Raw genomic sequence first — 14,159 nt, 5'->3', positions numbered from 1 at the left:
TGTCTCTCTGGACTGCCATCTGATCATGACGCAGTTGTCTGCTCTCTAAATTTTGCACGCCCCCCTTCATCTAAGAAATTGATTAAGTGTCGCAAGCTGAAGGACATCGATGTGGATCAATTCATTGAGGATCTTAGACTTACCATTGGTGATCTTCCTGATGTTGTCAGCCCGTCAGATCTTGCCCAACAGTACAATCAAGTTGTGCGTGACCTTGTCGATAAACATGCCCCGGAAAAGACTGTACTTCTGTCTTTGAGACCCAATGCTCCATGGTATGATAAGGACGTCAAGAAAGCAAAACGTGAGAAACGACGTGCTGAACGCCGTTGGGTCAAGTCTGAAACGCCAGCCAACAAGGAATTGTACCGCGAGAAGTGTCGATTGTATAATGAAATCTTGTCACACTCCAAGTCTTCTTACCTACAAGGTGAGATAGAGAAACTTGACAATAAAGGACTCTTTCAGTGGATGCAAAAACTGACATCTCCACCATCATCTAGACTGAGTCTGCCAAGTCATGAGTCGGACAAACAGTTGGCCAACGATTTCGGACTATTCTTCTACAATAAGATCCAGACAATAGTGGACAAGTTAGATGGCCATCAAAATGAAATTGAATCCATCCAACGAGAGACCATTCTTGCTACCTTCTCAGAATTCCATCCGGTATCCGAGGATGATGTCATGAATGTTATTAATCAAAGTCCATCTAAATCATGCAGACTAGATCCTGCTCCCACCTGGCTCATCAAGAAATGTCTTGGCGTGCTCATCTCATTCATCACCAGACTTGTGAATATGTCATTGTCTTCAGGGATTTTTCCTTCTTCATTCAAGTCTTCACATGTTACTCCAATCTTGAAAAAACCTCAGCTGGACGTGGACAACTTCGTAAATTATAGGCCAATTGCCAATCAGATGTTTCTTGGAAAAGTGTTGGAACGACTTGCTGCAAGTCAACTACGGGCATACCTTCAAGAACATGAGCTACTACCTCCTCTGCAGTCGGCATACCGTCATGGTCACTCCACAGAAACTGCTCTCCTCAAGGTCTTCAATGACATTTTGCTGGCCTTAGACAATGGACATGAAGTCGTTTTGGTTCTGTTGGATTATTCGGCAGCATTCGACACAATTGGCCATGATACAATGATCCAACGCTTCAGTCACAATTACGGCATTGAAGGAACTGCTCTGACCTGGCTGAAGTCATATTTCGAAAACCGGAAGCAAACCGTCATCATTAACGGCGCAGAATCAGACGAACACCCTCTCTTGTGGGGGGTTCCGCAAGGCTCTGTAATGGGTCCATTGGCCTTTGTCTTGTATACTGGCCCTCTGAGTGAGGTCATCGCGGCTCACAGACATATAAGCCACATGCTGTATGCAGATGATACCCAGTTGTATGTTGTCATAAAACGTAATCATCTAGCTGGCGGTCTTTCATCTATGGAAGACTGTGTGAGGGACATAAAGGCTTGGGCTCATGGCAACAACATGATGTTAAACGAAAACAAAACAGAAGTCGTCCACATTGTGTCACAATTTCGGAAAAGAATTGAGTCTGTTAGCCTCACCATCGATGGAGCTGTCATAAATGCGTCCAAATCTGCCAGAGATCTCGGCGTTATCGTGGACAACTCCTTGGATGTAAAGGAGCACATTCGCAAGGTGTGCCGGGCTGCTTCTTCTGGCATCTACAGGATCAGGACAATCCGGAAATACCTCAACCAGAGCTCCACAGAACGACTTGTTAATGCTCTTGTAACATCGCATCTGGATTATTGCAACAGTTTGCTCATCAACTTACCTGCATGTCATCTCGCTCCACTTCAGCATATACAGAACACTGCTGCCCGTCTCATCACCTGTACTAGAAAGTATGATCGCATCACCCCTGTCATCCGCAATCTCCACTGGCTGTTAATCCCACAACGAATCAAGTTCAAGATTCTTCTCATCACCTACAACATCATCCATAACCGTTCACCTATATATCTTACTGACCTGATCTCATCGAAACCCAGACCGGATACACACATTAACCTAAGATCATCATCTGCAACCCAACTTAAACTTGGCCCTCGCACCCACAATCGTTATGGTGACCGTGCTTTTTCCGTTTGTGCCCCCCTTCTTTGGAACACTCTCCCTACTCACATTCAGACCTCCACCTCCGTTGACATCTTCAAAAAGAAACTTAAGACTCATTTATTTTTAGAGCAGAATTAATGATTATGTAGGCCCTGTATGCATTTGTAGTAAATTATTTGTTATTCTAAGCTGATTTGTATGTTTGGTTGTTTAGCATTGTAAAGCGCTTAGAAACATGTTGTATTAAGCGCTAAATAAATATTTCATATTATTATTATTATTATTATTATAATATGCAGAGACAGATTTATTTCATTGACTTTCCCGCCACTTCCTCTTTGTAAAGCACTGCCCAATCAGGTTGAACAAGAAAAGCACTGGGAGAGCACAGACCTCCACAACGTTGCTCATTTCTATCCATAAACTCATGCTGAAAATCGACCAATTTTTTCCAATATAAAAGCCTTTCGTTCATGTCATGAGCTTTCAGCTGCTCCGCAGTGCCTCACCCAAGCAGACATGCGCTTGAGTGCGTGCATATGCAAATCTCAAATTTGCACAGCTTGAACTCCAAAATCCATTGACCTTATCAGCCAAAAGATTAAAAAATCCTTCAAAAATTCATTAAAAACACCCGAATCAATACCAAAATTTAATCATATCTTCCTTGTGCCATCATCAACCTTTCCTGCAAGTTTTATCCGAATCCGTTCACAACTTTTTGAGTTATTCTGCACACGGACACGACAAACAAACGCCGAAGAAAACATAATCTCCTCCCTTGGCGGAGGGAAAAAGTGTCAACAGTCCGCAGGGCTCTGCCACTAAAAAGATCCGCAACAAGCAAGAAGGTTTGGCAAGCTCTCCAAGCAGAGACTAGGAAGACGTAGGAAAAAATGTGCAGCAGACTATGCAAGAATCTCATCACCCTCTATCTGTGTCATTGCAGATGTACAGAACGGTGCTGACATTGTTCATACCGTGACTGGAAACCAAAACTTGACAGTTGATTGCAAATACTTGGCTTCCTTTTGTCTGCTTTTTGTGTTTATATTGCGGGGAGATCTTTTCTTCTTTTTTTTTTTCCAGACCAGCCACAATGTGGAATTCTTTATCATATTTGAATACCCTCTTGAAAATAGTTTACAACAACATTAGGTGAACAATGAATATTGTTGAGATATCGAATGACATGGCATTTCTCTCTGTATCACTACACAGGTACATTGTAGTGATGAGTAGAACATGAAACACTTTAAGTATTCTATCAAATCAAACACTGTCAACATGTTAACAACTGGCCTTGAAACGATGTAAAGATCTTGAATTCCCCTTGAACACGTACAGAAAAACAACAAAAATATGAACTTAATTTCAGGCCAACACAATGTAAACTGGAGCCAGAGTACCAAGCTGCATTCAAAAAAAGAAGAAAAAAAATGCTGTGGCGAGTGAACAACTTTGCTGGTTTATTTGTTCAAAGTGCTAAAACCCCCTCCCTCACAAACTTAAGCTTTGGGGGAAAGAGTTTTGAACAAATTGGTAACAAGATGCCAACAGGGGATGTGTTATGTCACGGCATTTATGTTAATACAGTTGAACCTCTCATATCCAGACAAGTAGGGACCTGGGCTCATCCGGATAAGGGATTTGGCCGGATACGGGAGACTCAATGCTTTATACATGTACATATACATACACATGTACTGATGTAGCCCATTGTAGTACCACATGTAGTAATGTGTATACTGCAACCTTTTCATTGTTACATTTGGGGATGTTTGGGGATGTTAAAATGTCTGAAGGTAAGCAATTTGGGAGGAAATTTGATGTAATGTATGTTAATCATGTTGGAAGTAATACGTAATTCATGTGTGTTTGTGCAGGAGTTCTCAAGGAGTTGGGAATCCCCCTTTCCTCCCGTAATTATAAAAAAAAAAATCACGGCGAGATTGCGTCCGTATAATAGAGAGATCCGGATAAAGGGAGGCCGGATAAGAGAGGTTCAACTGTATTTCATTTTACAAAAGAAAGAAAGAGCCACTTCTTCCATTCCCTTCACACCTATAACAGCCGAGAAACTCATACCGTTACGAAAGACACAGATGAAAAACTAATAAATAAAGAGAAACACGAGACCAAATCTCCGGGTCATAACCACAAAGTGCATATCCACATAGATATTTCAATGATCACATATTCAGCCTTCTTTTGATGCTACACTTTCATTCTTTTAAAACGAGGCTGCAGTTGTAGTCACGTTGTAGTTCAGTTAAATTCATCTTTTTGACATCGATAAGATTCACATGTGAAGTAACTACTGCAACCTGATAGCTGAAAGCACTGGTGCTTTCACACTGAAAAATCATATAACAGAATAAAAACACGCCCAATTTCGACTTGCATCATCTCTGAAACTAAAGATTGCTATTTCACGTGAAGGAAAATATCATTCTACCACAAATCAACATAAGATTTAAATATCTGCCAATATCCCTCACCTGAATAACACGAGAACTGAAAGAACATATCGAATAACTGACTCGGGGAAGCAACAAGGAGTTCATAAACAGGTATATTCTTCACTTAGTTTAACAGAAATCTCTATCTTTGTACATATATACACCAGCATACAAGTGAATATATCCACACAACCACTGGAATCAAACCAGTCATCCTCCTCAAACATGGATCAATCTAATAGTCATGGCGGTGTGGGTCTCTGACTCTTTGAAGATAAAAACCTTGGCTGCTGTTTTCTCGAAGTGGGCGTGTTCCGCTCGCCAGAAGGGGCACAGGGGTGAGACCTCGCCCCTCTCCCATCTCACTTCTTCTTCAGCTTGGAGAAGATGGACCCCCTCTTCTTTTCTTTGGTACTGGAACGCTTCGTGCCCTGGATGGGACCAAAATTCTCCTCGCTAGTTCCGTTGGCGGGCGGGAGATGTGAGTCTGTGGATGAGAGAAATATACCTGTAGTTCCATGAACCACTCTGCTTTTACAAGAAAAACGAGAGCCAAGATTTGCAAAATTAAAATGCACATGAAAGTTCTTGTCTACACTATATGCATTGAATGCCAGTAGCAGCTCAAGAAAATTTCATGCTGCCTTCAGTTTGCGAAAAAATTCAAGCCATGAACATTTCTGGTTTTACAGCATATGTACAGAAATACTTCTGTCTACTAGATTACAAAGGGATATTTACGTACACTAGTCCATAATGTCAAATTAACCCCAGGACAAAGTTTCCTCATCTATAGAAATTACAACTACATTTGTATTAAAAACAGAGAAAATTACTGTATATGCAAACATAAACAATACCCCACATCATAATATTTCACATTTTTTTAAAATCCCTAAATATCTCCATAAAACATTTTTTCTGTCTCCATGTGTCCACCAAAAGACAAAGAACAATAAAACAAATTTAAATGTTTGAGCTTCTACCAACTTTTAATTGTAGTGGGCAAGCTTTCGTCCTACTCCTGAGGACTTTCTCAAGCCTTATGCAGTGAAGTGTTGTCTTGCCCTCTACAATTAAAGGTTGGTTGAAGCTCAAAAATCTAAATTTATCATCATCCGCAGCCGATGAAAGTTTTTAGTATCAACAATAACACATATATGTATTGCTTGTATGTGACCTTGCCATTTACAAAAAGAACAACACGGAAAACTATCAATCTGCACTGCACAGAGTGCTAAACTACCAAGTTTCACCTTTTTGTTGAAGTGAATTGAAGTTCATGTACTAAAAACAACCCAGCACATATTGCCCCTGACCCAAAGGAAAAAAAAAGAAAAATTCATAAACATTTTGAAGAGCACTCTGAGAGCACAGACCTCCACCAAGCAGCCCATTTCCACCTGTGTATACATGCGCTGAAAAAAGCCCTTTTTCCAAACGATGTAGAATCCCTTCCAGTGTCTCTACTTTAGCTTCTTGCTGCGCATAGAGCATGCGCTAAGTGCACATATAATGTACAGGCACCTCAAATACGCACAGATTGAATTCCCTAATTTGTTGGGGTTTTTTATGCTAATGAGAGAGAATTCTTCAAAAAGCTAGAAAAAAAAAATCTGAATCCAGACAGTGATCTGGATCACTACCAAAAGTTGGTAATCTGTTCCTTGTGTTATTATCAACTTTATCAACATTATTAATCCCTTTGCAACTTTTTGAGTTATTTTGTGAACAGACAAACAGACAGACAAACCATCCTTGGCAATGACGTAATCCCCTTGGCAGAGGTAAAACAAAAATAAAACCAAAAACTGCACTTTGAGGCAAAGCACCTACCTTGTGGTGGTGCGAAGTCTCCAATGGGCGTCTTCTTGGTCAGGACCACATTGCCGCCGCTGCCCGGCTGGGGCTGGTAGGTCGGGTCAATAGCCGTCAGGATGTTGCCGCTTGACTTGCCCTGACTCTCGCCTGACCTTTCGCTCCGCTGCAGCGAGTCTTGCCCCTCTCCCTGTACACGGACGCAGAGACAGACAGAGAGACAGACAGATATGACAGACAGACAGATTGATACTCAAACTAGAGAAGCACTCTGAGAGCGCAGACCTCCAACAAGCATGCAGCTCATTTCCACCACTGATCTTGTTCTTCCATAGAGATCTGTGATTTCCACCCATACGTACGCGTGCTGAAAGTCGCCCAATTTCCCAATATAGAAGCCATTTGTTACGTCATAAACTTCCAGCTGCGCGGCGTGCCTCGCCTTAGAAGAAACTAGAGCACGCACTTCAGTGAGCGCATGCAAACCTCAGATACGCGTAGCCTAAACTCCCAAGTTCATTAACCCTACCCTGCCAAAATATCAAAAATCCTTCATAAATTCCCTAAAAATTCACGAATCACTATCAAGATTTAATCATCTGTTCCTTGTGTCATTCTCAACCTTTCCTGCAAGTTTCATCCAAATCCGTTAACTACTTTTTGAGTTATTTTGCACACGGACAACAAACAAACAAACAACGGTAATGAAAACATAACCTCCTCCCTTGGCGGAGGTAAATATAACATATTTTTTAGTTCTGGGGATCAACTAAGGTTGAGATTGAGTTTTGCATGTGAATGTAGCTCGAGAAGTGTTTGTGCATGCAGCACCAGTACATATTGTTATCTACATTTGTAAGAGGTGTGTCCTTTTCCAAGGACCAAGCACAAGTGCATTTGGGAGAACCAATGGAAGAGTTTATGAGCTCACTAATCATTCTGAAATCTATGTATTCCTAGCCACATTTACACACATCTCTGCTCTGGGAGCGCAATGCGCTTCACGTGTTCAACAACCTGCACACAATCAGATGCTCAGCAGACCCAGCAAAGATGGGAGGAAAACTTGATTTGAAAACCCTCTGAATGGAGAGCAATGTCAGTGTCATTTTGCCAACACGGGGGAAAACTTGACATGACAAGAAGGCTACAAACAACCCAGTTCCTCACCATGCTAGATATCTTGTGGTGATAGTTCATATACCAGTAAAAGAAACACAAATACATATATGTGGGACTACATGCACATCTGTCATTTTACAGTAGTAATAAGGTATGTAATGCTCACCACTGAGCTTTTTCCCTTGTTCACTTTTGTGTTTTTCTCCATGAGTCATGAATATTCTGACCGTGGAATATTTCACAAGGTGGAAATCACTGTCTATGTAACAGGCAGTATCTTGTAACAAGCAGATCTTGTTATACCAGTACCAAATTCCCCTGCATTTTAAACCTTTACCTGCCTTTTACTTGGCAGTTGAGAAAAAGGAAAGTATACATAAAAAAGAATTAAAATTTGAAAGTGTAAATAAAAAGATAATATTTATAATATCTACCTGTATATATTCACTTATTTGTTTATCTATTCATTTTTTTTTTTTGATGCTGATTTTCTTTTTGTACATGATTGGAGACTAAAAAAATAACAGCAAATCTAAGACAGCCCTATAACTCACAGGTCTGCTGATGTCTGTGAGTGTCACACCGTTGCCTTCTTTGGCATCCGCTAAGACTGGGACTTTCTTCTCTTTGCTGACGTGGACCATTGGCTGCAGAGTGAGAGAACAAAAAAACAGTCATTATTTAGATCGTTATGCAATTTTGATTCATCAAGTTTACGAAGTTCAGCAGCAACTTTGGAAACTTTGAAATTGTGCCGTGGAACTCATCTTTGTACCTCACGGGTCAAAGGTCACCACTGAGGCGCAGATACTGCAGTAGGTTTCTTAAAGCTATAGATTTTACCAACACATTTGTGGTCTTGACAAGTACACTTTGATCACAGACTAACTTAAAACTAGGCGGGTGAAACTGTTACAAGCGAACGTCGGTCTAAAATTCTACCAGATCTGAAATCTGATTAGATCTGGGCCCTGTTTTATGAAGAGTTAAAATTGATTATATAGTTGATTTCAACTGTAAGTCTATGGCAGCCTATGTGGTAAGGAAATTAAAAATTGATTTTATCTTTTGATAAAACGGGGCCCCGGCTACTTCAGGAAGGTGGGAGATTATGGAGAGTGCAGTCACCTTGCAAAGTTCATTGACCTTTGACCTTTCAGTTGTTATAAACATGCATCTTTTGCATTTCCTTGCAGCTTAGCTCTTCAAAAGCAGCAAAAAAGGCACAACCTTGTGAATACTTTGACATAAACAGAAGTAGAATGATTTCAAGAAAGGTTCAAAATTTGCATTCATTCTATAATCCCTTCAAAATGGCTGTCACTGAGATTTCTATCCCCTTTTTGTTTTTGTTTTTTTCCCCCTAAGAAGTAGTTTTCCAACACGTTTGATTTTCCATTTTTAATTTTGGTATGTTATGTATGTTATGGTATGGTATGTAAGTCCAATATTGATGGGTATTGATGGGTATTATCCGGATCAAGATGAAATTCTTCTCTTTCAGAATTCGACCTTAACCACCCTCTGTGTATAACAACCCCCCCCCCAAAAAAAAAAAAAAAAAAAAAAAAACATACATACTTACATATGAACAAACAAACAAACAAACAAATTGATCCCTCCAACTTCTATGGGTTTTGTGATGAAGGGTTACATGAGTAAGTCACTCTACGGAAGTGAGGTTGGACGGAGAATACTTACTGCGGGATCTGCCACCTCTGCGCTGACCCTGTTCATGTACTTATTGCGCGTTTTCTTCTTTGCCAACATCACCTCCTCGTGCTGCATTTTTCTGGCAATTTTCTGGGTGAAAAAGAAATAAATAATTTGTTGGCAAAGACATAGAAAAAAACAAAACAAAACTGCTGCATGTTGTCCCCATAAAAGATATCACAAAGTACTGGCTAACCTGTCACACAATGGTGTCCCTTCCAGTTCTTTTTCATGCACTGGTAAGGACTTGACATTTCAATAAATTCACATGAATTACTTCACTCACAATGATCATAAACATATCATATATCATCATTAATATCATTATCTTTACCATTACTATTATCGATTATCAAAACGGAGGGATCCTAATAAATTTGGAGGGATCTATCTTTTATTATGATCACTTTGTGTTTTATTTTGTTTTTCTGGATATTTAAGCCATTTTCAACATAACTTTCCTCAGATTAACGTTAAATTCCTCTTAGAATGGCATGCTCTGTTACATTTCATACAAACCTGGTTTCTTAATATCGCGCAAAAAGTTAGCAGCTCAATTCTCATCTCAACCAATACTATACTGTCCCTTTAATGTTCCAGAGAATATTCTATACTTTGACCCCTTAGAGCCACAGGAAGGGCTGCGCCGGTCAGTATTCCAACATATCCTCAAAATAGAATCAATGCATGTTTCATCTGGAAAGTTGGGTGCAAATTTTATTGACACACATACTATTTCCTCATTTGATTTTTATCAGCTTCACACATCACTGTCAACAGCTCTCCATAGTCACAGAAAGAGCTGTGAGAAATTGAAACTGGAACTGAACGACCTGAACATTAGACGCAGCCCCTCTACAATTTCGTGAGAATTCCCTTTCATGAAAGTTATTAAAATCGAATGGTTTCAAAACTGTGAAAATCGTTGTACTTTCTTTCTCACGCTGCTATTTATCAAGGCCGAAAGGAAACACTGTGGCAGAAGTTAATGAAGGACGAACAAAGAACATGAATTTCAAGATCCTATGTGGGACTGGTGGCACGCACAGTGGATTAAACACGAAGACAATGGCTGCTTCAGTACTCCTCCTACACAGAGAAACTTTGCTGCAATATTTGCAACGACATATTATGCAATCTTTTTATCCACCATACATCTCTCCTTTAACATTCTCTCTCCATCTCTCTCTCTCTCTCTCTCTCTCTCTCTCTCTTTAATCTATCTATCTGCAATGTAATTCGCCCTCAAATGAACTAGCGTGAAAATGAGAATGCGTGAATATTTTCTGGAAGGTATTGTAATATGTACAGAAATACGCTCATTTGGGATATTATTAAGTGAGGTTTAATGAAATTTGGCTAGTGAGCAAAGTTCATTGCACAAGAATCTGCACTTTTACAGTTTCCTTTGGTCCATTGTTTTTCTGGTGACAAAACATTTGCTCCTGCGACAATTGCTCTCTTATTTTTTGCAACGACTTAGGGTAAGTGTTAGGGTTGTGATAAGGTTTCAGGTTTTAATAGTTTCATGTGAGGATTAGGGCTAGGTTTAGGGTTATGTATGAGGGTAGAATTTGTGTCTCACTTTATAGTGTAGAGACATTTTATGGGAGCAATTGTTGCAGAACAAATGTCATGGAACCATTTTTCTATCTTGTCATTTTTGATGCCTTACAGTTTTGATGCTTTACCTCATCATGTAGAAGCTGTTTATGGTGCTGCTCTGATAACCTTGATCTTTCTTCCTCCTCCTTCTGCATACGTCTCGCGATATTCTGGGAAAAAAATCATAAGATGACAACAAAACAATGCTCATTTGTAGCTTCAAATCCTTGGGAAATTAATTGATCACCAAGTCATATCTAAAAGGGCTAAAATGAAGATTAGATTTAATGAGAATTCAACGCATTTTCCTCTATCTTTCATTCGTTAATGGAAAAAAGAAATGTTTCCTGCATCTTAGTTTAAGCATATATGAACACATTTCACTGGCAAGTCTGCTACATATTTAACACCATTACATTCAAAATCGAGATGAACTTTCAAGAAACTTGTGGTATCCCTCTTCTTCTTCATTTCAATGGTGACAATTTGTTGACTACACAAGATTTGCAAAGTCCAACAAGACATTTCGTTTATAAACTTCTTCATGAATCAAGGACAATTGTCTCTACTATCCCAAGCTTTGTTCAAAATATTAGTGCGGTGTTGTACATGTACATTCATGTTCATGTGAGGTTCTTACGTGGGTATCGATTCACTGGGAAAAACGGATATGGCACCCCCTGTACACGCCATATATTTTGTATATATCTATAATATTTTGTGAATTGAAATTTGGGAGACAATTTTGCAGGTGGCTGAATTCACCATTGAGGACCATTGATGGAGTGAAAAATAAGAACTATTCCTTGTCAGAATTAAAAAAAAAAAGTTAGTGATTTTCCACCTCCTTTATTAGTACTTCTGCAGTACAAGTGGCAAAAACCCAGAGCCCACTGATCAACCTAATGGTGCTGCACACGAGACCACAACACCTCCACTGTATCAAAGCCGGCTACATTTAAATTGGCCGAGTCTTGAACCGAACACCCTATGATCAAAAGAATACCGTCACTCGACTGCTCGACCACGACATTTCCACTTTTGACGGACCCCAGCGAGTTTCGTACCTCGTCGTAATTCAGCTTGGCGAGCGCGTCCGACTCCTCGTCGCTGTCCTTGTTGTCCATGGCGACGGTCATTGGCTGTTCGATTCCCCCGGCGGCCGCGACTGCCGGCGATGAGCTCGATCGGTTGTGGCTTCCTCGGCTCGGCCTCGAGTCTGCTATTCTCATTTCTCCCATGGCGTCCTCTACGTAGTCTTTGGTAGGAGGGTGAGAAAATGACCAAGCACATAACTGACACGGATACATGTACACAAAACTTCTCAGTTTTCCACTAGGCCATGGTGTTGAATTTCCATTGTCTTGTGTTTGCTATTAAAAATATCTTTTGTTATGATTACACTTCAATGTCACAAAGTCTAACAGCATTGTCATAACTATTAAAGGAGCTCCCCTGCCAAAAGAGGCAATTATATAGATAAGCAAATAGATTAACAAGTGAATAAATATATTAATACTTCATTACCTCGAAAAAGAAACACACTGCAACAGTCACAGGCATGAGACAGAGAAATTAAAAAAGAAAAGAAAAAGAAAAGAGCTACTTAGCAAAGACAATGAAGTCACCGAGCAGGGAGGGGATGTGGGAGGAGGATGTCCCCTGGTATGGTGGGGAAGTGTTTAAAAGTGGAATTTAAAATATGTAAAACCGGTGTTATAATACATTCTAGAATTCAAATTTCGTTTTTAAAAAGTTGTTAAGTAGATTACCACTCTTACAATTGAACTTCTGAATGAGTGATACTTTAGAAATTTACACAGAAAATAACATTCTTGAACTGCTGTACCTACTCAACAATTTTGTATTTGATTTCAACATTATATCTTGTGATAATCACTTTCAGCTAGTAGAATTTCACCTGTCTTTGTTTTGTGCTGCCAAAGTGCGGATGATGTGACACTCGACTCAGAATCTGAATCTAGCAGCCTTGAAATTGCACCTTATTTCTGTGTTTTAACTATAACTATTACTTTTACATGTATGTCTCCCTCCAAAAATACAATCGAATTTCCACATTGATAACTTTCAATATGATTAAAGTTTTAGAATGCTCTTTCACGGCCTAAAAATATACCATCTTATCTAAATTTTGTTTTAAAAAAATCAAAACAAAAAACATTTAATTTGGATAAGCGGTCAAAGAGAAATGTGGGTCATTGTAAAGCATGTCATGGGTCCGTTTCTTCCAAGTGCTCTTGGAACTGTGTACTAATGTGTGAACAGAATGGACAGAACTCGGAGGGAAGGGATTCCTGACATGCTCTACAAAGATCCTCGTTTCTCTTTGAAAACAGAAGCAAACCAGATGGGGTTTTCTGTAAGATGTGGGTAAGAAGTTATAGCTTCAAACCCTGACATAGCATTTGGATTGATTGACTATTTCTAAAGTTATCATTGCGGAAAGTCCCACTGTAATTTTTTTTTTTGGGGGGACATACAGTATGTAGTATGTAGACGGGTTTTTTTTGGATGATAACCTACCTGTCTTCGTCTTGTGCTTGCCCGAGTGGGGGTGGTGCCGGTGACCGTTCTGTTGCTGTGACAACCGCCTCGCCAGCCGCTCGTCCTGCTCCATCTGACGCTCCTCAATCCTCCGCCGCCGCTCCGCCTCCATCCGCTGCTTTTCCTCAATCTGTAACCTCCTGGCAAGCATCTGCAATGGTTTGGGGAAAACAAAAACACAAAACAAAATTGATATCTAAAACAATAACCATATAGCAAAGTGAATACTGTAAATCATCTTTATTTTTCATCATTGAATTTGCAGCTCTACAAATTTGAGCTGCGCAATTAGCTTTTAATGCTATTTTTCATCCAATTCACAAAAAACAATAACTGAAATTGATTCCAGATACACACATGAAGCTCAATGTACTACTTAACAGCGGAACATGCACACTGAAGTGTGTGTACAACGTATCATACCTCTTAACCCGTTCTATACCTAATTCTGATATCCCCATAGACTTAATAAACAGGTCACCAGGTTCCCATAGGAAAAGGGTTAAGAAGATCAAGTACAACACAAGTACACATGTTTCATTACAGTATACACAAAAATAATCCCTTTGAATTTACAGCCTGCACAGAAAACCATTGTTATACACACACACACTGAAAGGAATACTAGGACACATACACACACAGGCACACGTGCTACCACTGTAGTGGTATTCATAAGCTGCTGAAGAAAATGGTTTAACATGTTAAAAATGTTATTATCATTATTATTATTATTATTATTATCATTATTATTATTATTATTATTATTATTATTAT

At 39.6% G+C, this 14,159-nt stretch overlaps 1 protein-coding gene across 1 annotated transcript in view; it reads right to left on the bottom strand.

Annotated features, from left to right (window-relative positions):
• Positions 1-4,492: 4,492 nt before the first annotated feature.
• The window catches only part of LOC139723540 (uncharacterized), a 37,308-nt gene continuing 27,641 nt past the window's right edge, over positions 4,493-14,159 (bottom strand). The window contains exons 5-11 of the mRNA XM_071634780.1: positions 13,362-13,533; positions 11,885-12,075; positions 10,904-10,987; positions 9,201-9,302; positions 8,054-8,146; positions 6,396-6,543; positions 4,493-5,046 (exon numbers count right to left, since the gene is read on the bottom strand). Coding sequence (XP_071490881.1) covers positions 4,922-5,046; positions 6,396-6,543; positions 8,054-8,146; positions 9,201-9,302; positions 10,904-10,987; positions 11,885-12,075; positions 13,362-13,533 — 915 coding nt within the window. The 3' untranslated portion in view covers positions 4,493-4,921. The remainder of the gene's footprint in view (positions 5,047-6,395; positions 6,544-8,053; positions 8,147-9,200; positions 9,303-10,903; positions 10,988-11,884; positions 12,076-13,361; positions 13,534-14,159) is intronic.

The sequence above is a fragment of the Diadema antillarum genome, unplaced genomic scaffold (assembly GCF_040938485.1).
Source record: "Diadema antillarum isolate AM-2024a unplaced genomic scaffold, OU_Dant_1.0 scf00000192, whole genome shotgun sequence".
In the NCBI taxonomy this organism is placed as follows: domain Eukaryota; kingdom Metazoa; phylum Echinodermata; class Echinoidea; order Diadematoida; family Diadematidae; genus Diadema; species Diadema antillarum.
Note: the sequence above shows the minus strand (reverse complement) of the source record. Positions and strands in the feature narration are given on the sequence as shown.